General features: G+C 52.2%; 1 protein-coding gene across 1 annotated transcript in view; it reads left to right on the forward strand.

Annotated features, from left to right (window-relative positions):
• The window catches only part of Runx3 (RUNX family transcription factor 3), a 56105-nt gene extending 35220 nt beyond the window's left edge, over window positions 1–20885 (forward strand). Inside the window, exons 4-6 of the mRNA XM_051173668.1 lie at window positions 5763–5867; window positions 14231–14380; window positions 18418–20885. Of these exons, the coding sequence (XP_051029625.1) occupies window positions 5763–5867; window positions 14231–14380; window positions 18418–18950 (788 nt within the window). The 3' untranslated portion in view covers window positions 18951–20885. The remainder of the gene's footprint in view (window positions 1–5762; window positions 5868–14230; window positions 14381–18417) is intronic.
• The last annotated feature ends 6138 nt before the right edge of the window (window positions 20886–27023 follow it).

Below are 27023 nucleotides of genomic sequence, written 5' to 3' on the forward strand. Positions count from 1 at the left end.
GGATCTGGGTCTGGGTAATGGCCCCAGTTAAAGTATTCTGTGTTCAACCTCTCGCCGGCCTCAGTTGTTCCTGAAGGGAGGAGGAAAGCTCCTGCTTTTCTAGTCTAGGCAGCTTTTGTACTCTAGGGCAACTGACTTGGCTGGGCCTGAGTTCCAAACCAGCTAGTTTGGAATGGACTTAACCTCTCTTTGCCTCTGTTTCCTTATCTGTGAAACTAGGGGGGCTGATAACGGCACATTTTAATGAGATATGGGGTGCATTAAGAACACTGACACAAGTGTATGAGTTCTCAGGTACCGAAAGTTGGGTACATGGTAGAGATTTTGTTCTTTAAATGGTTGGCACTGACAGAGCCTTTGAGGTCCCTTTGAGCACTGCCACACTCACTGATCCTCTGATTGCAGTGTGGTTTGGCCGGGGGTGGGGGAAACCCAGAAGGTGTGCACTGTTGAGTGGGAGAGGTGTGGGTGCTGGTGTGAGGATGCAGTGCCGAGGTCCAGACCTCTGCCATGCCTGTCCCAACAATCGCGAAATTCCCTCGTGAGAACATTCCTCTCATTAACACCGAGAACCTGGACCACTTTAGGTCAGGATGGAGAACCCAAGAATCTTCCCTGGCTCTTTGATGTCTTCCAGGACTAAGAATCCTAGGTGATTTCTATGTACTTTGGCTTTTTGTAATTATATATATAAAAATTCCTGGTTGCTGTCTGAATCCCAGAAAGGTCACTGTTTCTAAAGGACAGGTGTGCCCCAGCCCCTGGCACTCTCACAAACGACACTGCAGGTGTGAACCCGGACCCAAAGGAGAGGAGTCAGAGCTGCAGCCCCTCCCTCTGTCCTGAAAGTCTTATAATCCTCACTGGGGGCGGGGCATTCAGTCCCTGAATCTCTGCCACTCAGTAGCTTCCAGGAAAAGAAAAGAAGTCATTGCTGCTGTCAGATACAGACTTTTATATGTAAATGCCTAGTGAAGCCACACCTCTTCAACATGAGCCACAGCATCCTTCACAGAAAGAAGTCCCTTGACATCAAGGTGATGAGACTCAAAGTGTAACTATGGCCTAGTTGTCAGTCCATGCCAGGACTTGCTGAAGATTGAAAAAGTCTATGTAGAGCAGTAAACAATGTTTTTTTTTTGGGGGGGGGAGGGGTGATTGTTGTCTTGTTTTGGCCTTTTTTTTTTTTTTTTAAACAGTGCTAGGTATCAAAGCCTGGCCCTAACTCATGCTAGCCAAATGATCTTACACTGAACCACATCTACAACCCCCACACAGGTAAAAACAAAACCCCATCCTCTGAAAAATTCAGTAATTATTAAAAAGAATCCCGAATTTTGCTTTCGTTTAGGTAAAACTAATTTAGGATCCTGGCTTAGGAAGGTTTTTGCAGCACATTTTTTTTTCCTTCCTAGGAAAAATTAATTCTTTATGGCCCTATACAGTGCTGGGCTTGTGTGTGCTTACATACACACACTACACTCACCTGTCCGCGTATGTGTGAATTCTAGGCTGCTTGCATCCACTTCTAGGGTTGATGCTCTCTCTGGCCCATCACCATGGCCAGTCTCCAGCTTGTCTTCTAGAAGGCAAAGTAACTGCTGGCCTGTGCCAAGATAGTCACCCAGCACCTGTCATTAACTGGCTAAGAGGCAGCAGCGGTATGTGGAGAGAGACTTAGAATGAGAGCTGTAGGTGCAGGCTGATGGGACCACTAGACAAGGGACAGTTGGTACCCTGCTGAAGCTGAGAGGCAGTGGAGCTGAGGCGGGGGTGGGGGTGGGGTCCAGGCAGCTCCTGTGGGCAGGGCTTACCCCAGTCATGCTTCCTGGCCCACTTAAGATTTCGGATGGGTGAAAGCTACACTTGCTCCAGCCAGAGCCAGCCCTCAAAGTTCCTTGACTGCAACTCCTGGCCTTGTGGCTGGCCCCATTACATGGCTGCTGACCCACCTCCTCCATCTTCCCCTCAGCTTCCAGCTCCAAAAGAGAGATGCTCATACTACACACCACCGGGGGGGGGGAGATTGGGTGCTGGGGGGCAGCTTGCCCCACCCATATTTCTCAAGGTTTCTCAAGCGCCTAGGCCCAACCCTGATGTCCTGATTCCCTTTCCTCTCTGTGGGTAGCTGAGAAGGCAAGGAGCTATTGAGGTCTGTTGGTAACCTTAGGGGTGGCATGTGGTTTGCTCCCTGGGGCAGGATGGGATGGCAGGTGTTTGGTAGGTAGGGGGTGGTTGGGCATCTGCGGCAGATTCTGGGTCCTACCTGGATACTGTGTGAGCTGGCCAACCATGGCCCTTCTGCAAGATGAATACTTAAATAGTAATTCAGTCTCTGTCACACACCCAGTGGCGTCCTGGGGGCTGGGGACAATGGGGTGACACTTCTGGCTCCTGTGAACGTAGCACCTAGGAGAGGGAGAGAAAATCAACTCAAAGATGGATTCTGAAGGGAACTTTGCAAGGAAATTTCATGAAGGTTCCAGGGCAGGGGTACCTGGGACTACAGAGGGTAGCAGCTACATTTAGGCCACGGGCTGTGGAGTCATGGTGTGTTGCCATTCTGTGGAACAGATTCCACAATAAGTTCCAGCCGAGGGTCTGGTGATGGCCATATTGTTGACTTCTCCATGAGCATTGAGGGTATTCAGAAAAATCTGTAAGGACTGTCACGTGATCTCTGGACGTCTGTGTAGCTTGTTGGTGACAAGGTCATAGGTACTGCTCATTTAAACTTCTGTGGCTTGTGGCTTGCATTCTGGCTTGAGAGAGGCTCTTCCAGTTAGGGGTTAGGGACAATACTATTGCAAATTTTCCTATCCCAGATCCCTGGCCTGCTCTTTGCTAAGAAGGGTCAACCACAGAGGCCAGATTGAAAATGTCCACTTTGTATGCTTGGTGTCTGGGGCCCTCCAAATGGGACCAGGACCTGAGGCATTCTGTGCAAACCTTCTACCACTGGGTCACATTCCCCAGGCCTCTGAAATGTCACCTTTAAATAGAGTGGTCAGGGAAAGCCCTCATTGAGAAGATGACTCTACAGAGTCAGGGGTCCTGGCAGCTGGGGCTCCAGGTATCACCCCACCCCCACCTTCACTGTGGCCCCAGAAGCAATGAGGTCAGAGAGCCAATCCTGCTTCCCCCTAGCACCCCATTGGCTCGGAGGAGGAGTCTTCTTTTAGAAATGATATTAAAATGAGAAGGCAGAGAGAGGAGTGTCCCCGAGGGGAGTGGGAAGGAGTCTGAGGCCACCTGCCCTGCATTGGCCTAGACTGTCTGCAGTTCCCTTTCCAGAAATGAAGCAAATGGCCTCTGGCCTGAAGGTAAGGGCCAAGCTGGCTTTCCTGACTAAACCTTCAAGGATGGATGCCTTAGCGTTCGCGTCCTGACCTCTGCTGCCTGCCTAGGAGACCTTTTTCCACTGAGGGATCTATTCCCCAGGGTGCTCTGACTGTACTCTCCTGAATCCCAGAAGCCCTTGAGTTCGGGGCTCAGCTGGCCAGCCTGGCTGCCTTAGCCATGCTCAGGCGTCTCCTGTTTCCGGGGCTAGGGACTAGACTTTTCCCTTGAGCAAAGAGAACATTAAGATGGTTCTGCCCTCTTGTACAGCAGGGCTGTGGAAACTGGCCCACTCCTTAGGGCACCATTAATGAGATCTGTGTCCAGCAGCCTCCTGTGGGCTACCAGGGCTACTCTGAAGAGGCACAAATGCCTGGACTTGGACTGCCCATGGGGAGTTCCCAGGCTTCTATCTCGGGTTCACAGTTAGATTCACAGAAGCAAAGCAGGTTGAGGGGAAGTCAGGCCTGAGTATCTGTGGAGTCCCACCCCTCACCCAGTCTCATCTCAAATGGTAACACTAACCTAGACCCTGGAGAAACCCTAGAGACAAAGCTCTGGACACAGACCAGTGTACAGAGTGACAGAATGACTAAGATGCAAAACAAAACAAAATCAGGCTTGCCCTTGACATCCCTCACCTTAGACCTTTCATGCCAGACAAGACAGAGCTTTCAGGGCAGAGTACCTTGCAAGTACACCTTCATCTATTTCCTGCCTGGGGAGATCTGTCTAAAACTGAGAAAGAGAACAAAGTGTGAGAAAGGGCTGAAGTTAGAAATCAGAGTGTGGCGGCCGTCACCCAGACAGCCCGTATCTGTGGACAAGCTTCAGATGGAGCAGTTGTCAAAGGTCCTTAAGCCCCAATGGGAAAGTCTTGAGAACAGGAGGTGGTGATGTGGGCCAGATTCTGGTGACGGATAGTGACCAGAGACAAAGTTTCAGTCTCAGTAATAAAAAGAAAGGCAAACAAAATCAAGAGAAATTTGAGATCTTCCATCATGATAGGCATGAACAGTGGCACTTGAGTGACGAATGAACCTCACATCACTCATGATGAGGTATGTGTCCCCAGAGAGTCGAGATCAGCCCCCACAAACTCATCCCGGGCCCCTGAAGTGACGCACTCACTCAACACTTCTTGCAACTCAAAGGGAGGAAATCAGCGATGCCAACAGAGATTTTTGACACATGAAAGATCATTTCCATTTTATTTTAAATGATAAAGAGGAAAAAAAAAAACACCAGGAAAAGTATTATTTTAAAAGATTTCCCGCACAGGAATTTTGAATGGAGATGTTGGAGCCGAAGGTCTATCTAAAAATAGAACGGGGTTCTGGAAATAACAGTACCCACGGCCCTCGGGTCGGTCCTTCTGCAGCTCTGGCTGCACACAGCAGCCAGAAATGAACAATGACATCAGGAGGTGGACCAGTCAGAGTGCAGACTTCTACCAGGGGAATATTTAGCAGCCATTAAAAATTGAAGTTTATGGAGAATTTGTAATGCTGTCACAGGGGAAGAAAACAAGACAGGGGATTGGAGAGATTTCTCAGTGGTTAGAGCACTGGCTAGTCTTGCAGCAAACCTGAGTTCAATTCCCAGCACCCACCTGATGGTTCCCAACAGTCCATAACTATGGTTCCCAGAGATCTGATGCCCTGTTCTGGCCTCTGTGGGTGCCAGATCACACACATGGTACACATACATACATACATACATACATACATACATACATACATGCATGCAAAACACTCAGACAAATAATATTTTTTAATTAAAAAAAACAAGATAGGTCCCAGCACTTGAGAGGCAGAGGCAGGAGGACCTCTGTGAGCTTGAGGCCAGTTTGCTCTATACGAAACAGCCAGAGTTACATAGAGAAACCTTGTCAAAAACAAACAAACAAACAAAAAAGAGAAAGGAGAAGGAAAACTATAGATTTTAGTACCACAGCAAATGTGTACATATGCATGCTGTACCCAAAGAGCTGGGAGAGAAAACCCCAAATGATTAACGTGGATATCTCAGCTGGCGCAGCTGGCGGTAGGGTTTCTTCTCCTCTTTAAGTATATTTTGTGTTCTTCTCCTTCTTATTTTTTTTTTAATGAAGATCACTAATTACTTTCAGGGAAAAACAAAACAAACAAACAAGAAACACCACCTATCTGCGATCTTTACCTCAAAACTGTATGGGTCCCTAAAAAAGAAAGAATATCACAAAAATGAGTCACATAGAAAAGAGAGAAGCCGAGAGGGCAGAGTGTGGTAGGACAGCTGGGGCCATACCTCCTGAGGCCTCGGATGCCTCAGCAGCTTCCCTTACCCTCTCCCTATGTCCCGAGGCTCTGGCAGCAGAGTGCAGGGGGGAGGCTGGGAGGCTGAACGTGTCTGGCATCAAACTCCTGCCTTGATTTCCCCAGGGAAGAGTTTCACGCTCACAATCACCGTGTTCACCAACCCTACTCAAGTGGCCACCTACCACCGAGCCATCAAGGTCACCGTGGATGGACCCCGGGAACCCCGACGTAAGTGCTACTGAGCCCTGGCCATGGCAAAGGGTCCAGGGGATAGGGAAGCAGGGGGCTGGGCCAGTAGCATTGGGTCCCCCTCCTGAGCCTTCATAGGCTTTCAGCTAAAGTGGCTTAGCCCCAGGCTCTGAAGGGTCAGCAAGGAGGCCAAGATAGCTGAGCCTCTCAGGCACAGCCTGGAAGAGGGATGGAACCATGGGGGGGGTGGCATTTGGGATGGGGATTAGACCAGTTTTCTCTGCACCCCAGCTGCCTCCACAGTGATGAGGGATGTAGGGGAAGAGCCACCCAGATTGGAGGTGGTCCCCTGTGCCATGAAGCCACATCTCTTTCTGAAAACCCTGTCTTCAGAGCTCAGGCAGTCTGGCTACAGGACCCACACAGACAAGAACAGGAATACAGTTCAAGTTTTCAGTATGTACTGAGTGTGCACTGTGTACTGAGTGTGCAGTGTGCATTGAGTGTGCATCAAGTGTGCATGCAGTGTGTACTGAGTGTGCAATGTGTACTGAATGTGCAGTGTGTACTGAGCACTGACGGCATTCAGGGAGTCTCAGTCCATCAGAGTCCAGGTCTGCAACAGGGTGTGGAATTAGTACACTTATTGCAGGGGATCCTCATGACATTTCAGCCAAAAGGTTTCCAGGGAGGTAATGGCCCAGGCCTGATGGCTGGGTGCTTGTGGGGACCTTGACCTATCCCAGTGGGGATATTCTCCTGCTTCAGGCTCCCACTCAGGCTGGTAGGGCTTGTGACAAGATAGGTCCTAGGACCTCTGCTTAGTGCCAAGAGACTCCAAAGAAATGGCTTGTGCTCACCTCACATTGGTGATTCCATTCAAACCTTGGAGTGGAGCTTGACTTCCCATCTAGTGCTCCAGCAGGTGCTCTTGAGAACTGGGCCAGTGGCCTTGGGGAGGTCTCTGCCTCAGGGTCACCTCCTTCCATCCCCTTAACTGTAGGTCTTGGGCAGGTCACTCCCACCCTCACGTTTCTTGCCTGAGAAATGGGTTTTCACCTGCAGTCCCTGAGCTCCATCTCTGTGACAGGGGCTGCTCTACCACCGCCACCCCACGCCTAATGGCAGCTAATGGCAATGTGGACATAGCAAATGGCTTTGGAGGATGGAAGGGCTTCCTGAGCTCCTGTGTCTGGTCCTTACCCTTGCCTTTCCACCACCACCATCAGAGGTTGTCCCACCACCCTCAGGAGCAATGGTAGCTGCTGGGAACCTCATTACAGGGGCCATAGCTCTGTACCTTGTCCCCGGAGCAGGCTCAGTATGAAGATGCAGCACTTAGGACCACAGTGGGGCTGGGAGTTAGGGGCAGGATGGAGAGATCCCAAGGGCCAGGCGATGTCTGGAGGTCCCAGGATGCCTCTGTGTTCACCTACCCAGTGCTTCCTGAGGCTGTGGAAGAGGATGTGGCTCAGCCTGCCCACCTCCCGCTTCCCCAACCCGCCACACCTTAGCTGGCCCTTTCTGGAATAAGGTGTCTGGGAGGGAGACAAAACAGGAAGAGGTCACTGAGGTCAGAAGCTGGAATTGCTGTGTGGCCTACAGCATGTGTTATCACTCTCTGGGCCATCTTACTAGCTCATTTTGCAACAGAGCAGAGGTATGGGGCCATTCTCCAGGTTACCCCATCCTTGGGTCATGCTTACTCCTGCCCATGGCCTACCTGGCCCAGAAATCAGGTCTCCAATACCTAGCCTCTAGTCTCAACATGTTTATCCTTCCTCTTTGTTGGACTCAGTTTCCCTGTGTAGACGAGGGAAGACCTCCCCACCCCCCACTCCCACACACACACACAGCTGCTGGTTGTTGAGTGACCCTTTATGCACGGGGCCTTGTGTAGTCTTTCCATGAGCTGACCCTCATCAATGTCCCCCACCCTGGGGAGGTAGTGCCACTGCCTAAGGTGTCCAAGTGGATCTCCTGGAGGCACAGGCTAAGTGTGGGAGGGATTTAGGGGGATTGTGTGATTCCTGACTTTTCACTGTTGACCACAGGAAGTGTCACAACTCTCTGAGACCTGACCAGCCTCCTGGCTTTCAGATTTCTGTACTTTCCTCCTACTCCCCTCCCGGACCCCTGGACCTCCTTGAGGTCAGAGCCTCTGTGGGTGGGTAGGGCTGGCCCAGAGTTCGAGAGCAGGAGTCTACATCCCTGAGGCCCAGCTGTGGTTTCTGTGGCCAGGTCGTTCCCCTCTGGTGCCTTGCAGAGCGTGCCCAGCCTGCAGCCGGGTGGCCAGCTGAGGCTGAGGCTGGCTCAGTGGCTTCCTGCCTGTGTGGCCTCGGTTTCTGATACATCCCTCCCAGTCACTGGGGACTGGTTCAAATGCAGGTTGCTGAGCTGGATTCGGCATTGGGATGAGAGGTGACGCAGGGCCTGACCACACTGGCAGTGACCACAGTTTGGGAACAACTAGCCCCACCCTCCAAGTTCAGCAGGTGCTGGGGTACCTACCATGTGGGGTCCAGCTTCCTCACCCTTCCAGAAGCTGAGGGCATGGCCTGGAAGCTTCTACTCCCCTAAATGCACACAAAGCAATTTCTACAAATAGTTTCTCAAGCACCTGGCATTCCCCCTCCCCCCTTCCCCCCCCCCCCCGCACTATTTAATGTGCAAGGGACTCCACCCTAAACCCCACCAGCTGGTTCCAGAGGAGAGAAGGGGAAACAGGTTTTATAGTGACCATGGCCATGCCAAATCTGGTGACTCCTCCTTCCTCCCTTGTACCCTCTTTCCCAACTCACCCCACTCCAGCTGCTGGCCTCTGCCAGGCATGCTCCTGCCTCAGGGCCAAAGTTATGCATCCACACTAGTCTGCTTGTCCCACCACACCAGGGTTCTTTTCTTTTGCTAGTCAACGACTTGCTCCGGAGGATGCCCATGCGGGCATTTAGTTGCTATGTCTTAAATAGGTCAGGAATAAGCTAAGTAAGTAATGTGTTCTTTTCAGCAGAGTGAGGAGGAAGCTGGAGTGGGTAGAGGGGAGGCAGTTGGTGCAGGGGATCCTGGTGAGGTTCAGGTCTGAAGGACATGGATCAGTAGCAGTGTGGCCTCTTGGGACCTGGCACTGGCAGGAAAAATGACCCAGTGCCTTGGAGAAAACTGAACTGTGGTGTTATCCTGGACTCCAGGGGAAGCTGAGAGAGGGTCTAGAGAGACAGCCGCACCTAGTCATTCAGCACCCCAGAGCCTAGGAGCACCCCACTAAGGTCTGGCAGATCCAGGAGAACCCACCCAGTGGAAGAGAAAGGGTTAACCTCAGACCTCCCAGCTCCCCTAATCAGGCCCAGGCCTGGAAGCCCCAGTTGCAGCCCTGGGCGGGAGCTACCTCCCTGCCACTGGCCCTCTGCCAGCCCCAGCCGGCTTCCTTGCCCAGCCACCACTGGTTTTCATCTACTCACAGGGGGCCAATTCACAGCAGACCACCCCAGGCCCGGCACCCGCCTGCCATCCGAGCGAGCGGCTGATCCGGGTCCGGTGTAAATCTCCCCACAGCCCGCAGAGCAAGCGCGGCAGCAGGCGCACAGTGGCTGCTGTGTGTGGGTTGCTGAGTAGCAGGCTGCAGGGTGGCTGCGGGAAGCGCTGAGCCAGTCCCCGGCCTGGCGGCTGGGGCTCACCTTGTTCCCAGGGCCCTGCCCGACTTCGCCTCTCCCTGCATCCCACCTCCTGCCTCACGGAGGCCAGACATGGAGTTGGCCTCTTGCCAACCAGAGCCTAGCTCTCCTGTTGGAGGAACTCTGTGGGCTAAGCAGCTCATTCCAGGTTTTAGTATCACCTTGTGACCTTGGCCTGGTGCCTTCTCCTTTCCATCTGTGTAACTGGGGGGTAGGGGCGGCAAGAGAGCCTCACTGAGGACTGTGGCCAGGAAGATGTCTGTGTGGTCCACCAGGCATAGGAATCTGCCTCCTGCTCCACCTGCATATGCACCAGGAATCTGGCAGGTGGAGGAACCCATGCTGGCCTGGTTGGGGACAGTAAGGGAGTCCCAGCTAGACTACATAGTGTGTCCCTGGGGAGTCTCCCAGTCCAGTGGCTTTGACCTGTGCCACTTGCCTGTGAGTTCAGCTAATGGCTTAGCTCTGTTGCACGGGAGCTGTTGACCCAGGAGTGGGAGGCAGGTCAAAGCAGGGCTGACACCTACCCTGAAGGTCAGAGCCTGTAGGCTGTGTAGTTCTCAAACCTGACTTCACCCTAAGGGTGCAGGGAAAGCTGTAAGCTTTTGTCCCCATTTTACAGAAGAAACAATGGAGGCCCAGTGAGAGCTAGCAAGCTTTCCCAGAGCCACCACGGGATGATGGCTACCTGCAGTGGGCCTGGGGCTGCTGGCCCTGGAATGGACTAGCCCTTCCACAGGCAGGGTCCTGGGCACTCACTGTGATCAAAGGCAGGCAGTACAAGTAAGACCAGACAAGTCAGGGGCCCTTCCCCAGATGCCCTGTGCCCATGAGGGCCCTCCCTGTACCAAGCCCATCTCCCCATCCCTGGGGCAGGATGACAACCACTTCACATATATGGAAACTGAGGCCCAGAGAAAAGCAACTTGGGCTACAGTAGTTGTGTGACTGGAACTCAATCTTGAGTGTGGAAGCAAGGCAGAACCCTTCAGGGCTCCACTGAGACCCTGAGTCCTTGTTAGGGTTTCTGTTGCTGTGATAAAACATCACCACCACAAGCAACTTGGGGAGGAAAGGTTTTGTTTTACAGCTCTGTTATGAGGGAAGTCAGGGCAGGAGCCCAGAGGCAGGAGCTGATGGAGGAGTGTGCTGCTTCCCGGCTTGTCCCTCAGTGACAGAATGTGACTTGAGAGTTGTAAGGTGACATAAATCCTTTCCTTCCCAAGTTGCTTTTGGTCATGGTGTTTTATCTCAGAGATAGAAAAGTAACTAAAATGTCCCATCATATCCCTCTACCCACACTCCTCCCCATAGAGTGTATCCTGGGCTGGGCCCTAACACCAAGTCACACCTTGTTTCACAGCCAGGCCCCTTCCTGAGGTGGGCTGTGGGGAGAGGAGCTGGCCAGTTGTCTCCTATGAGCTGTCAGCCTGCCAGTGGCTCTTCCCAGCCCTGCCGTTTCCTATCTGTACAGTGGGAGCATATCATCAGTTCTCCCTCATGAGGCCACAAGGGCCAGCAGCTGATGTGCTTCCTAAGACTGCCCTGCATTCAGGACAGAGGGTGAGAGATAGAGAGAGGGGCCAGGCCAGGAACAGCAGAGGGCCAGAGCTGTCTGGAGCTGCCTGGTCTCTTTCCATTGGGGGCTGGAGTGCTAACTTCTTGTGATTTTAAGCCAGTGACTCTCCAAGGGAGGGGACCCAGGTGAGCAGACTGTGCAGTGGGTGTCTAAGGGGGAGACTGAGGCACCAAATGCAGAAGGGTAAGACCCCTGGTGGCTGAAGGAACCAGACAGCTCCACACACTCACTGTGGGAAAAGGAATAAAAGGCTTTTTTCTGTGGCCCTCCTCCCCGGGCACAGGCCAGGCGCTTCTGTTCAGTTCTGCTCCCAGCATGCGGGCCTCAGCCTCGTGGCTCTGAGACTTTCTGGCGCCCTGGCCACGTGGGGTCAGCGCGCTCCCCTCTGCCTCTCCCTGGCACTGGCTCCAGTACTGCATAGCCACAGGAAGCGGTCCCTCCTCTTCCAGGGAGCCTGCCCTGGGCAAGCCACTGGGTCCCAGCTGGCTGTGAAACCTGTGTCCCCACTGACCAGCGGGAACCCCAAGAGGAAACAGTACAGAAGGGACACTGGGCCTGGAGTCAGGCTGTCTTCCTGGTCCCCACCCTTCTGTGTCATCTGCCTTCCCTGTGGTCATTGTGATGGGGACACTGTAGCCCGAGGTGGAGGGAAGTGTGATGAGTTAGACCCATGCCATGCCTGTTAGGATCCATCCTTGAACCCAAACTGTCCTCAAGGCCTGCTCTCCTTCTGCTGGCCACAGGAACAGCTATAAACACAGTACACTGACTCAGAACCAGGGGACTTTGCTCATCAGTGACAACAGTGGCAGGCCTGAGGTTTTGCACCAGCATTTGTGTAGCCCCATTGGCTGCCTTGGAGATTGTGGTTGACTGAGACACCCATTTCCTTGCACCTAAACTGCCATCTGGTCAACCCGCAAACTCCGATCTATCCGGTGGGCTTCCTGCCTGTTGAGATGGCTTGGAATTCATTGTCCCCGGCTCATCCACACATCCCTGACATCTCCAGGAGCCTCTGAGCTGGGCCTTGGCTCTTCTACTGAGCCAGAAATCACATCAGGGCACCATGAAACCAGCCAGTCGACCTCAGCAAAGCACACATATTCTATCCAGTCCCCAGCCACGTGCCTGTCTCATCACAGACTTGTCCAGGCTCTAGGCCTTGGAGTCTGCAGCACCAGCTCCAAGGTGCCCCAGGCCACTCTCTCCCCTTCATTTCCTAGAGCCCTGGGGTTGAGATAGCTGCTGCCAAGCATACCACTGGTCTTGGCTGGGGCCTTATGAGAAGGCAGCAGGGTTCCCTGGCTGCCAGCAACCTGCTGAAGGACACCTTCCAGGACCCCCTGTTCAGTGTCTGAGGCTCTCCCAAGTCCAGCTGGACCTGTGGCAGACATGTGTGGGAGCTCTGAGACCATGAGACCCAGAACCTTTATGCTTCCCTTTCAAAGTCAGAAATCAGGTCCTTTCCACAGCTTCCTTAGGTCCCCTCACCCCAGTGCTGGTCATTGGCCATGCTTTTCAGGCCGTAGGACAACTTGTGCAGCCTCAGGCAGAACAATGAAGACTCTGTTGTAGTACTCACCTTTCTGTCAATCTAGAAAAGTCCATGTCACCCCAGACCCAAAGACTCAGGCAAACTTCTAATGCTGAACACCCTTCTTACACTTTCCAGCATGTTCAGGTTTAGGAAACCCCACCATCTTGACATGCTGCATGACCTCAGACAAGCCTCCATACCTCTCCCATCCATAGTCCCCACTTATACAGAGAAAGCCTGGGAGGCAGGATGAGCTAGTGGTTAGACAGAAGGCCAAGATGCCTGACAGGAGATGTGGGCTTGTATGGGGCCAACAAGAGACATTCAGACTCAACTGTCTGTCAAGGAAAGGGGGCAACTGCACCTCCAGGGGATGTGACAAACAAAGTCAAGGGACATCCAGTGATGTGGCTCCTCCTGTCACACTCATGAGCTCTCTAGGGTGGCAGGGAGGGCATTTCAGAGAGACTGGTTACTGTCCCCACATCATAGGTGAGGAAAGTGAGCTCCTAGGAGTGTCACTACAAGAGAAAGTGACAGAATAACACACCCAGGCTGAGACCATTCTAGAAAGTTTCATGAATGGGCTCTTCCTCTGTTTTTCCATAAACTCCAAGAGAGGCTGGGAAGGGAAACTTCAGAGTTGGTGAGGACAGGCACTTGCTGACGAGGGGCCTCGGTGACCAGAGCTCACTTATTCTTAAGAACTCGGAGTGTTGTTTGAGAAATGAAAGATGGGCGGTTGAAGAGTGTGTGTGGCACTTAGCGTCACCCCTAAGTGTCCCTCAGCCATTAGTGGGTGCACAGCTAGCCTTGAGTTCCTGTGTGGGCTGTGGCTGTGCAGAGTGGTAGAGAGGACTGGCGGTCTCCTAATGTGACACCTCCACCAGGTACACTGGTCCCTTGGCCTTTTGTCTAGGCAGGGACTGGAAGCCTGTATGTAAAGCCTTTTTTTTTTTTTTTTTTTTTTTGTCTGAGACAGGGTTTCTCTGTGCCTTTGGAGCCTGTCCTGGAACTCACTCTGTAGACCAGGCTGGCGTTGAGCTCACAGACATCCTCCTCCCTCTGCCTCTGCTGGGATTAAAGGCGTGAGCCACCAATGCCCAGCTACTGTGTGTATATTCTTGATCATGCCTCTGCCCTCCGTCCTGAGGCTCTGAGGGGAAACAGGTTTGAGGGTGGCTAGGTTGGACAGGGCCAGGGGGCCAGTACTCCCTTCCACAACCTCATGCCCTCACAAGGATGCAGAGTGTGGGGATCTGCATGAAGGGTGGGGGTGACGGTAGAATCACCCCTGGGGCTCCTCCTGACTCCTTGGCAATCTGCCTGCCTGAACTATTCTTCTAGGGCTGTTGTCTCAGTATTCTTTTCTGTCAGACCATGTTGGGGAGGTTTAGGTAATTTGGACCTTAACATCACAGCATGCTGGCTCAGTCAGAGCTCCCAGAGTAATGTGAGAACAAACATTCTGAAAAGAGTCCGAGCAGCCTGAGGTGGCGCATAGCCACCATCTCTGTTTCGTTCAGAAAATCAGAGAGTTCCAAATAGACACCAGGAAGAACTTCCCAGGGCAAGGCATTGCAGTGGCTGATGGGTTCCTCGTGCTCCACAGGGCATCGGCAGAAGATAGAAGACCAGACCAAGGCCTTCCCCGACCGCTTTGGAGACCTGCGCATGCGTGTAACACCAAGCACCCCTAGCCCCCGCGGCTCACTCAGCACCACAAGCCATTTCAGCAGCCAAGCCCAGACCCCAATCCAAGGTATGGAAGAACAGATGCCTATGGGGATTAGGCAGGGGTGTGCATAAGGAGCCAGGATGTGGTCCACTTACTCTAGGACAAGTCCTCAGGGAAGATGGCTCCGCCATGGTTACTTGGTGGACAGCTGGGGCAGGTTGCAGTCTACACTACCAGGTCAACTCATGCACAGTGCCTGACCCTGGGATAAGCATGAACAGATGTGGTCATACCTCCCTCTGAAGCTCTAGGGACATGAGCGTGATCCTGTGGTGTGCATAGAGCAGTGGCCACCATGCCCCCACTTTGCACACACTCCTACTACCTCCGCCTTCTCATGGTGGTGGTGGTGGGGATACAGTAAGGATATCTCTTTCGTTTTCTTTCTTGAGACGGGGCTTCTTTGTACAGCCCTGGCTGTCCTAGAACTAGCCCTGTAGACCAGGCTGGCCTCTAACTCACAGAGACCCACCTGTCTCGGCCTCCTCAGTCCTGGGACTAACGACTTGCACCACCACCACCCAGCAGGTTGGGGCTATCTTCCTGGGTCTGGTTGCTATTCGCACCTGAAGCTGTGACATGGGGTGTCAGCACCACCTAGCCCAGTCCCTCCACCCACAGCCACATGAATAGAGAGCACTAGGGTTGGACTGCACCCCCACTGCTAGATGAGGCAGCTACACTGCAAGCAGATCTCCCTGCGGCCTGTTAGCCTCAGCACGTACCCGGCCAGCCCCTGCAGGCATTGTACTTCTGCTAAGAGTCAGAGACAGGAGGCTAGCCGTAGCTGGCTCAGGCCAGGCAGGAGAAGATGCCAAGCCACAGAGGCCAGAGGGCTAGCTGCTGCCCTGTGGTACTTGTCCCTTCAGCTCACCAGGGCTGGCTCGGGGTCTGTGTGGCAGATAAGCGAATTGAAGCTGAAGAGGGTTGGTGCCACTCTTGGATCACATAGCCTTCTGGTGACTGAGTCTAATGTCTCCTTGGGCCTGTCCCGAAGTGAGGACTTCTGAGGGCCTGAGAAAGGACTGACCGTTAGGGCCAGTAGGGCCAGAGCGGGCCGAACGCTGGCACGTCTTTGCCCTACTTTCTACCCTTCTCACGCTGGTCTTCCCATGACGATGTATTGCCAGGGATATTAACCATGTGCTCTAGGCATGACACAGTGTAGGGTGTGGCACCATCTCTTTGTGTGCCAGGAAGCTGGCCCAAGGTCAGGAAAGGCCCTACCTGCAGTTTATTTGAGCCCATGGGCTTGTGAGTTTGAGATTCGGCTCTTGAGCCCTGGGCCCTTGAGATTCATTTCTGGCCTCAGTGCCCTGCATCTACCTCATGCCCAGCCCTGTCCAGGAGTTTGTCCTTTCCCCAAGCCCACAGGCCAGCACCTACAGCTCCTGGCCTAAAAGGGATGGAGTCTAACCAGGGACACCACAGAGTGCTTCCTGTCCACCAGTTCCCATGAGAGAGGTACACAGTTGTCCTGCCACAGTGAGAGGGTGTGGTCTTTGGACTCTGTGCTCCCAGGATCCAGACTCAGCCTCCCCACAGCCCTGGGCCTTATCTAGTCAGTGTGGCATGGATGGCTAGTCCTTCTCTTACTGCATCCTGATATAGGACTCTAGTCCCTTGTTAGCTCCAAGGGGCCCTTTGGTGTTTAGGAGAGGGTCTTGGATACCCACCTCAGGGAAAAACATGTATTTTGCTAAAGGGTCAACCTGACCAGTTTTAGCTCTGCCTTACTTTGGCTGTGTGATCTTAGGAAAGTCACCTAACTTCTCTGAGCCTTGGGTTGCCTCACCCATAAAGTGAAAAGAGGTTCCCACACCAGAGTGGCTTTGGTAGGCTCAGATTTGAAGAGATACAGCACCCTCTGGCCCCAAAGTCTCCCCCCAGGGTGCCTCAACGCTTCCCTTGGTGTCTGTTAATAGCTTTGACCCCTAACTTCGTCACCGTAGGCAATGCCAGGACCAGGGGGTGGGGCTTGCTGCAGACACCCACAATGGGGGCTTCTCACAGCTCAAAGGGCCCATTCATCTGCACGCAGCAGCTGGGGCAATTTGGAGAAAATAAACATTTCCTCCTGCTGCTGGGTTGGCTGCTTGACAGTGGCCCCTGGCAGCTCAGATTTCCTAGGGCTGTGAGGCTGAGGAAGCTGCTGAGGGTCTGAGGGGTGCCTAGGGCAAGCACTCCCCCACCACTCTGGAGGAGAGAGGGCGGAGGGGACAGTGGCAGGGGCCACAGTCCCACTGTCCAATCACAAGTCTTGTTTGGCTTGCTTTGAGGACAGGGTCCCCTGATATCGGGCATCAGTGTGCAGTGTCTTCTCATCTTGCTGGTACTGCAGCATCTTCTCCGTAGGACTCCTGCACGTAGATGGGCATCAGGCACCTCACCCCCCGCCCAGACCTCAAGACAGACTGACTAGCCAGGGAGTCCCCAGTTTTCATTTCAGAAAGCTCCAGCTTACTGACCCTTGTCCAGGCTCCTCACCTGGAGCCAGGGACAGCCCTCTGTGGTGATCCATAGCCAAGACGAGAGATGCTGATGCATACCCCAGAGACCCAAGTGTACCAGATACCTGAGGTCACCTGACACCTTGGACAGAGCCCAGGAAGCAGGAGGCCTGAGCTCTGCATCCCCAAGCACAACTGGTCATGGCCAGAGGGCCCACCCAGAGTGAACACCACCCCTACTGGCCTGGAGATAGGGCCTCCCCTGGTCTTTCATCCGTGATGAAGGAGACAATGAGCCTCATGAGGCTTGGCAGTGCTGCACCACCACTCAGCACTGTCCTCTGCCCACTGCCGCCAGGGTATGAAGAGGGAGGGCCCCAGGTCAGGGTTTCATCTTATCAGGGTCTCAAACCAGCCACCTCTGGGTACCCTGAGCAAGAGGTATGGCTGTGGCCTCAACAAGACAGAGAGAACGAGCACCACAGACTGCCAGACCTGGTTCAGTTCTCAGCGTTTTAAGTATATTAGCAAATTTGATTCAGGTCCTCAGGAAATGGATGCACAGAGAGGTTAAGTGATTCGACAAAGGACACATGGGATGAGAGGCAAAGCCAGGCAGATTGAATGGTTCTGGAGGCCCCATGGAAAGTCCTGCTGCCTCCACAAAGAGGCAGTGCCTATCAGGCCAGTGTTGAGGCTCAGGACAGTGTGCTCTGGACCCTCTTGCCTCTTCCTTGCTGGGTCCCTGTTTTCCCACCAAAGGGGTTTGGTTTGTTCCCAAAGCCCATGTGAATGCTGGGTTTGGGGGAGGGAAGCTGTGATTATAATAGCAGGTATGCAGGTTGTCCCCTCCCAGCCAGGACCCCAATCTACCTACAGCAGGTATGCTCACCCAGAGGGCATGGGGATGCCTGTGTGCCGCTGCGTTGCCTCTCTTAGCCCATGGCTGCTCCTAAGATCAGAGGTGATGGTCTATCTCACTGTCCTGCTGAGAACTGTCCTGACCTTCATCTGATGCCTTGACCTCCTTAACAGGGCAGTTTATAGACAGGATCTCTCTCTCTCTCTCTCTCTCTCTCTCTCTCTCTCTCTCTCTCTCTCTCTCACACACACACACACACACACACACACACACACATAGACACACACACACAGACACACACACACACACACACACAGAGGCCCCAATGGAGAACAGCAGCCTTCTGGAGCATTCTAGTCTTTTCTGTCCAATTGGGGGGTGTGTGTGTGAATAACCTTTCTTTATTTCTGCCTTAGTTTTTCCTCTTCAAAGGTAAAGTCTAGCTCCCAGTCTTACTGGGCCCCTGAATACCCTATTGACACCCTTGATTAGAGTGAGCTTGTGGGAGCCCTATCTAGTGCCTGACCTAGAAGGCTGGGAAGGATACACAGGACAAATGAGGGCTGTCCCCTCTGCTTTGGCCCAGAGTTCACTCTCCCCCCCAATCCCAGTCTGCAGCAAGAGTTCCCAGGGTATGCCTTGCACAGCCCAGGCAGAGGAAGGGGTCCCCAGGAAGGTCACCCTGCAGTGACAGAGGGCCTGCGGTGGTCCTGGCCTGCACACCTGACTCCTCCCCTTGCTGCCTGCAGGCTCATCAGACCTGAACCCCTTCTCGGACCCCCGCCAGTTTGACCGCTCCTTCCCTACGCTGCAAAGCCTCACAGAGAGCCGCTTCCCAGACCCCAGGATGCACTACCCGGGCGCCATGTCTGCCGCCTTCCCCTACAGCGCCACGCCGTCGGGCACCAGCCTGGGCAGCCTGAGCGTGGCGGGCATGCCGGCCAGCAGCCGCTTCCACCACACCTACCTCCCGCCGCCCTACCCCGGGGCCCCGCAGAGCCAGAGCGGGCCCTTCCAGGCCAACCCCGCGCCCTACCACCTCTTCTACGGCGCCTCCTCCGGCTCCTACCAGTTCTCCATGGCGGCTGCGGGCGGTGGCGAGCGCTCGCCCACCCGCATGCTGACCTCCTGCCCCAGCGGCGCCTCGGTGTCCGCGGGCAACCTCATGAACCCCAGCCTGGGCCAGGCTGATGGCGTGGAGGCCGACGGCAGCCACAGCAACTCACCCACGGCCCTGAGCACGCCGGGCCGTATGGACGAGGCCGTGTGGCGGCCCTACTGAGCACCCTGGGGACTCGCAGGCCACCCGAACCCGGCTTTCCAGCTCTAGGCTACAGGAAGAAACAGACTTTGGCCTGGTCCCAGGGGCCAGAGCTGGCGATGGCTCCCAGAGCTCTGTCCAGCAACAAGTTTGAGCAGACGATGTGGGGACCTCTTCCAGGACACTGCCCCAGCCCAGACCCACCTCTGTTGTCTCCAGTCATGCCTAGGATTATCTCCTGAGTCAGAGGCTACCCCTGCACATGAGGAAGGCCTTTGTTAGCAAGAGAAGCTCAGGCTCAAAAGATGCCCAAATTCCCTCTCTCTCTCCCTGCCCCCTGGGGACCAGCCCTCCCTCAGCATCCATACTCATCAAATCAACCAGAAACCCCAACTCCTGAGATGACTTCACTGTAGAGAGGGAAGCCAGGACACACCCACACCAGTCCCAAACTTGACTTGCCCATTACCCCAGGTAAGCTGTCCTTGGCTAGTTCTAGCTTACCTGAAGACACAGGCCCCAGAGCAAACTCATCCTTGGTGGGGGGTCACTAAAGTGAGGAAGGCCTCAACACCTCCAAGCACATTCCAGCCTGAAGGGCCAACTCGGTTCTCGGCAGAAAGTCTTACCGTGGGAAGCATCCCTGCTCATGGCTCACTAGTCCCAGCCAAGCTGTGTCCCGGGCCTTACCTCCCAACTTGCAGCCCCACTTGCTACGTGTTTGTACCTAGAAGCAAAAGAAAAAGTGACTTCATCGTGCATTTTAAAACAAGGTCTGTGATAGGTGAAGTTTGTGTATATGAAAACCCCGCCTCGGCAGGCTCCTGCCACCCTCGGACCTCACAGAAGGGGACCAGGGGCTCCAGGAGGCCTTGTGGAGGCTCTGTTGAGGTGTGCAATGGCAGAACAGTGTCCAGGCAGAGGTCAAATGGGAAGGGAGGACTTGGCCTGGAGCCTGGGTCATGGGGACTGTGGGAGATTGTCAGTGGGATAGGTTTAAAAGCTTTACCAGAGCTGGCCCACAGGTGGTTTTTCAAACTGAGAGAGCCACATCCTCTGTAGCCTTGGAACTCTCCTCTAGAAGGCTCCTTAGTGATGGTCTCTGTGGTTGTGCTTGGCCTTCCCCATTGCCCACACCTGTAACAGCCACATATACACTCTGGTAGGTCAGAGGATCCTGCCAATCCTGTGCAGATACCTCCTGTTACAGTTTCTTTTGTCCCATCCTTATGGGGGGGGGGAATACCAAAACATTTTGTCTCTTGGAAGTAGCTGAGTTAGCCTTCCAGCTCCTCATCTAGGCCATCTAGGGCGGGGCCTCCTCACCTCTTCTCAGGAAGCAGCTATAGCCCATTGCCCTCCTACCTGCCTCTGCTACTGGTCCATGGTGTAGACTGGCCCATACTACCAAGGAAGACACCTTTCAGGGTCCTAGCACCTAGCACCGTGCAAGCCACCCCAGGCAACTGCCCTTCTTGATATCCAAAAGCAGCTAAAGATGGAAAATACACACACACCATTACTCCTCTTCCCCATCCTTGATTAACAGTGACAGCTGAGTCTGTTGGTCCTACAGTGAGTACAGGCAGCCTGGGCTGGTAAAAATGGGTCCTATTCTCAAGGCTACTTGAAAGTGCTACTTGGAAGCACTGGATAGAAAGAAAGCACAAGGAAGCTAAGGGGTTGATACAATGTCACTGTAAGTGTGTGTGTGTGTGGGGGGTACTGATCCTTTGTGACATTGTTACCCTGAAGTATCCTACCGGCTATGAGCAGGTCTTCCTGAAGCAGGCTCAGAGTTGAGGGGGAGGAGGGGACCTGCTTTGCACTATAGGCTGCTTGGTGTGTTTGTTTTTTATGCACAACTTGCTTGTACAGTCAACTGCCCATCTTGGGTACTATTTAACTGTAAAATGAAAATTGTATTTGTTACAATAATATAACAGATGCCTTCAAGGACCTGTGTCAGGTTTCTAGAGTTCTGAAAGTGGGTGGGACCTTCTGCCCTTGGGCAGGAGATGGGATTGTAGGGCATGGTTGAGCTGGCTCCTCCATCTAGCTCCATCACGGTGGCTGCAGAGACCTGGCCCAAGGACCTCTGGAAGGCCACCTTCCTGGCTGGGCTAGGACCCTGGAACATCAACTAGGTCTCCAAGATTACACTAACCCCTTTTCCCCTCTCTTGGCCATGTCAATCACACAGAGGCAGAAACCCCTGCACTGCCCCAAATGACACAGATACAGATTTGAGGAGGGACAGGAGGAAGGAGCAGCCAGCCACCATGATGAGGAACTCTCTGAGTGGGGTCCTTTCTGGGATGGGTGTGACAGCCCCTCAGGAGTGAGAAGCCCTCTTGGGTGAAGACCTTTCCAGAGTGAGGGACTCCCTTTGGGGAGCCCCTACAAGGTAGACTTGCTGAGACACTGGCAGCAGAAAAGACAGACTGCCAAAGCAGGCATTTGGACATGAGGTGACCGAGTAACAAAGAGAGCTGCCACAGGACCCATGGCTCCTGGTAGCTGGTAGTTGCCAAGCTGAGACCATAGGCTGAAAACGGGGGCTGTGGGTGGCGGTGTGGGGACCTAGCTTGATATTCCCTTTCTACCCACACCCAGCCTGTGTCTGACCAGATGGGACATCAGACAGATTTTCATAAGACAGACAAAGCTCTGTGGTGCCCATATAAAGTTCCAAGATCCTGCCCTGTTGTAGTATTACCCTACCTAAGATCAGTCCCCAACAGGAAGTTCCTGTTTTCTTACCCTGGGCCCTGGGCTCTGGACCCTGGACCCTTTCCTACCAAGCAGCACCTCTGCCCCACAGGATTTTGGCCACCACTACCACAGGACCTGTCCTCAGGTACACCCTGAGTTGTCACCAGCAGGACCTGTCCTTGGGTTAGAAGCAGTGTCTTCACAGCCCAGAGTCTTTTACTTGGTTTATCTGGGAGTGGACATGTAGGTAGCCCCTACAATTGAAGAACAAAACCTCCGACTTTAACTCCTGTCCCCTGCATACCACGTGTCTAAAGGAAACAGGTCAGAAGTTCTGGGCTAACTGGAGACAGGGACCTGCTGGAGGAGCTCTGCAGCCTGTGGGTGATGGCAGGAATGGCTTCCATGCAGCAGAAAGAAAGCAGCAATTGCTCCCCCCGCACCCCCCACACACACTTTGGAGGGGAATGTGGACTGATACTAGGAAGAGTTCTGCAGCCTCAGGAGAGCCACTCTTACCTTGCCTGGGTCTCCTCACCCTATAGTGGCAATGATAATAGCAGCTTCCTGTCTCTACCCTTCAGAGCCACCCTCCTGGCCACATGTTACAGATGTTGGCACAGTCACAGGCCCTGAGCTCCCAGGTCCCACCAGAAGACAGGGCCCTGGAGGGAAGAGCTGATTTCTGGGTAGGAAGGCTCTGCAGCCATGTCCAGGCTCATGCACTTTCCAGAATCAAAGGGTCTGACACTACCAGCTCAGATGAGGAGGTCAGTCTGCTGCCAGCCTGGAAGCCCTGAGGTCCTCCAGTCTCATCTGAGAGTCAGAGCCTACTGACTGCAGACTGAGAAACAACTCCCAGAGAAGACCCAGGCCTGGGATGGCTTCCTTTGACTCTTGTCCTGTCCGGATCACAGGAAAACAGGTCTGGGAGAACCAATGCTGTGTAACATGAGGACCAGACCTGACACAGACCCAGATCTGCCTCCCTTCTCACCCAGCACTCCTCCCTGCCCCAGACTGCACTCCCACAAGTGGCCAGACCCCCAGCATGGACCTGAAAAGGGATAGTTCTCCACTGGACCCCACATCCCAGCTCAGAGCACTTCAGTGGCTCTGTTCATCTCAGGGTCATAAATGAAACGAGCTGTCAGAGGAGCTGAGTGTAAGAACAACCCTCTCTGGCAGGAATCCAGACCTCCCCTGACTCCTCCCCATGGGGCTGTGCAGAATGAGGGCCCGTGTCCCCCCAATATCCGCTGCTATACCTGTGTGGTCCCAGCCAGGGGAGTCTGGGAAGCCGGATTCCAAACTTCCTATTTTTAGTTTGCGACTAAGAGTGGGCTGTTTGTTTTATATATTTATATCCACCACAGAGTGCCTGCCCCAGCCAGCCGGGAATGCAGAGGGGTGGGTGGCCTTGCTGTCAATGCCACCTCCCTGCTGTGCCTCAATTTTGAAACTGTCCAAGACTCCTCGGTGCTCTAATGGGGCAGCTGCCATTGGCCACATAACCCTTCTCTATTCCTGGGCACTGTATCTTCAAGGCTTTGGCCACAACTCACTTAGTCACTCTCCAAGTGTCATCTGTAGATGAGCAAGTCACAGTAGAGCAAAGTGCTCCTCTCAGGACAGACAGGGAGGACAGCAGATCGGAACAAGTACAAAGGCTCCTCAGAGGAGGCAGAGGAGGCATCTCTCCCCCTCGGACAAGAGGAAGGATGAGCAGAACATAGAGCAGACAAGACAGCCTTCTCCTTCCATAGAGTCCTATGTATAAAGTTGGGGATCGGCTTGGGGTAGCTGGAAAGGAGGGTAGGGAAGGGAGCTGGCCTTGATCTTGGAGCAGTAGGGAGCCAAGCTAAGGGGTGTGGGAAATAAAGTCGGAGCTACAGACAGACACTTGGGGAAGAAAGTTAGAGATTCAATTGCTGGTCTCACAGTGATCTGAGTACAAGAAGACGAAACTGTAAGCATCAGAGCAGGAAGAGCTAGACAACATCACAGACACCTCTAGCCCCGATGCCACAGGAAGGACTCCATGCCCCAACCATTGTTCAGTTTGGACAAGCTAGCGTTGTACAGTCCTAACTATCCTGGAACTCGCTACATACACCAGGCCGGCCTCGAACTCACAGAGATCTGCCTCCAGAATGCTTGGATCAAAGGAGTGTGTCGCCACATCTGGCCAGGGTGAATGGTGTTTAATGAAACCATTAAACACAGCCATAGGAGTAGTCATTGTTACCACTCAGTTAGCTCTTTGGGGATTTCCCCATCCCTGTCTCGGTTTCCTCATCATAGGCCACTGACCACTGACTGCCAAAGTCCTGTGTAGCTCAGTCTGATCCAGCCATCCACTCTCTTGTGGAGTCTGAGGATGTGGAAGTTATGAGAAGGAAGTCCCAGGTTCCTGTGTTTATGTATTACATCTTAAATACTTTTTTTTTTTTTTTTTTAAGAGATAGGGTCTCATGTAGCCCAGGCTGGCTTTGAACTCCTGATCCTCTTGCCTCTACCTCCCAAATTCTGAGATTACAAGTATGATCTACACCTGGCTAAATAATGCTTCTTAAAGTGACATTAAATAATCCTTAATCATGGAAGGAAACAAATACAAATATACAGATTCCTAAAAGGAATACAAGAAAATTTACTGATAATTTCAATGCCTCCAAAAGTAACTATTGTGAATATTTTGAGTTTTCTTTTTAGAAATAAGCATCTTTCTAGTCATTTACACTGTGCATAGTTTATCAATTTTTATTATTATTATTATTATTATTATTTTGCTTTGCTTTTGTTTCTTGTTTTCCTTTGTTTGGGTTTTTTTTTTTTTTTGCATTTTGTTGGCTTTTTGAGACTGTTTCTCTGTGTAACTATCCTGACTGTCCTAGAACTATCAATGTAGTTTTAAACTAGATAAAGAGCCAGTGATAGTGGCTCATGCATTTGGCATCAGAAGGCAGAGACAGGTAGATCTCTGTGGGTTTGTAGCCAGTTTGGTCTACATAGTGAGTTCCAGTTTCCTATACAGAGAGGCCTCAAAGAAGGAAGTCCCTCAAGGGGTTAACGCTAGCCCTAAGAGGAAACAAGACCATTCTCATTCTCCTGTGGTGTGCCTTCCATGACATAATTTTGCTATAAAAACCATCATCAGAGGAGAAAGGAGAAGTAGAAATGAGAAAACATCCTTGCTTAAAAGCAGAAGCGGGAAGGACTTGAGTCTGGGGATGGGGAGCACTTACCCAGCATGCTTGGGGCCTGGGTTCCATCCCCAGCCCTGCACAAACCAAGCTTGGGTAAGGGAGCTTGGAATTTCAGCTCTTCTCCTCAAGGTATCTGGAAATAAATCTTCACATAAGGCCCTTTGCTTTTTCCTTTTATACCCCTCAAATCCTGGGATTAAAGGCATGTAATCCCAAGTGCTGAGATCACCTTTGTGTGAGCTGTTTCTCTTTAGGACTGGATCAATTTCATGTAGCTCAGTGTGGCCTTGAACTAACAGAGATCCACCTGCTTGTCTCTTGAGTCCTGGAATTAAATGTGTGTGCCACCTCTGCCTGGCTCTGGCTAGTGAGTATGGTTGCTGGTATCAAAGGTGTGTACCACCATTGCCTGGCACTATGGCTTGTGGCTAGCTTTGCTTTCTGTACCATCAGGTAAGCTACCCACCTTTGGCTCGCAGCACTCAAGTCAGGTGGCTTATAACTACCTATAACTCTAGATCCAAGGGATGTGACACCCTCTTGTAACCTTCATGGACATTGCACACAAATGGTACACACACATTCATGCAAACATACAAATCAAAATGGCTCATTTTTTAAAAATGATATCAGTTTTCCTAACCATAGATTCAATGAAATCCCAGTCAAAATGCTAGTATGTTATTGTGGATGTTTCAAACTGATCCTGATGTCTACACAGCATTGCAAATGGCCCACAATAGCCAATGCAATATTGATAGGGAAGAGCCAAGATGGAACATACACATAGGCCGTTTAAAGTAACTTTTAACCACTCCTTTAAGATAAAAATGTTAATTCAATGATTTTTAAAGAACAGTTTTAGGTCCATAGCAAAACTGAGAGGAATATATAGAATCCCCGCCCCCAATGCATGCACGCACACACGTGCACGTGCGCGCGTGCACACACACACACACACACACACACATACACACACACACACACACAGAGCCCTTCTCCCAGTACAAACACAGCATGTCCCTTAGCTGCATCCCCACCAGAGCTATGAAACTATCACTACCTAGGAACAGGGGAGGACACAGCAGTTCCATTCCAAGTCTATGGCTGTCCTTGGAGCCGTCTTAGAAGTTCTGTGTGTTTGCACAGTGCACAATGACATGGTGTATCTCTGTAGGCCAGACTCTCCACTGCATGCCATCAGTACTCACCACCTGACCCGAACCCTGACCTCACTCATCTGGACAAGTTTTCCCTTCCTAGGATGTCAGATGGTTCTGACACCTTGCATTATTTAGCCTTTCCTTGGTAATGTGAATTTTATATTATATTTTATTTCTCTCTCTTTTTCTCTGTGTGTGCATGTAAGTGCAGACATGAACATATGCACACACAAGAGATGGGGGAATGGATATGTACACACGAAGTCTATGTGTGGAGGTCAGAGGACAACTTGGAGAAATTGGTTCTTTCTTTTTTTATTACACAGTTCCTGGGGATCAAACCCAGGTCACCAGGCTTGGCAGCAGACACATTCACCTATTGAAACATCTTGTCACCCACCATGCTGTTTGTTTGTTTTTAAAGAAAACTTTATTTTTCATACTGAAAGACAGCTATGGGATAGGTGGTTTTCTAGTCCTTTTCATGGCTTGGTAGTCCATTTCATTTTAGTGCTAAATAGTATTCCACTTTCTGGATATACCACCGTTGTTCTATCCATTTACCTACTAAAGAACATTTTGGTTTCTTCCTGGGTTTTGACAATTATGACTAAAGATGCTGTGAACATCCATCAGCTAGTTTTTGGGTGGGTCTAACTTTTTGACTCTGAAGTAACAAGAAATGAATAAATGGATGAATGAATGAATGATACAGACCATGACTTGCATGTGTCATCAGCCCAGCATGTGTCAACACATGTTACAATACAGATGAACCTTAAAAGTGTTACTGTAAGTGAATGATGAGACCATATACACTGCACCATTCCAGTGTGGCAATGCCCAGAACACGCTAATCCAAACATAGAAAGTAGACAACTTGAGAATGGGATGTGTTAGTGAAAGGTTCAGATTTCCATGGTGTCTTAGTTAGGGTTTTCATTGCTGTGAAGACACCATGACTGGCAACTCTTGTAAAGAAAACATTTAATTGCTCCCTTACAGTT

This window comes from Phodopus roborovskii, unplaced genomic scaffold (genome assembly GCF_943737965.1).
Source record: "Phodopus roborovskii unplaced genomic scaffold, PHOROB, whole genome shotgun sequence".
Taxonomy (NCBI): Eukaryota; Metazoa; Chordata; class Mammalia; order Rodentia; family Cricetidae; genus Phodopus; species Phodopus roborovskii.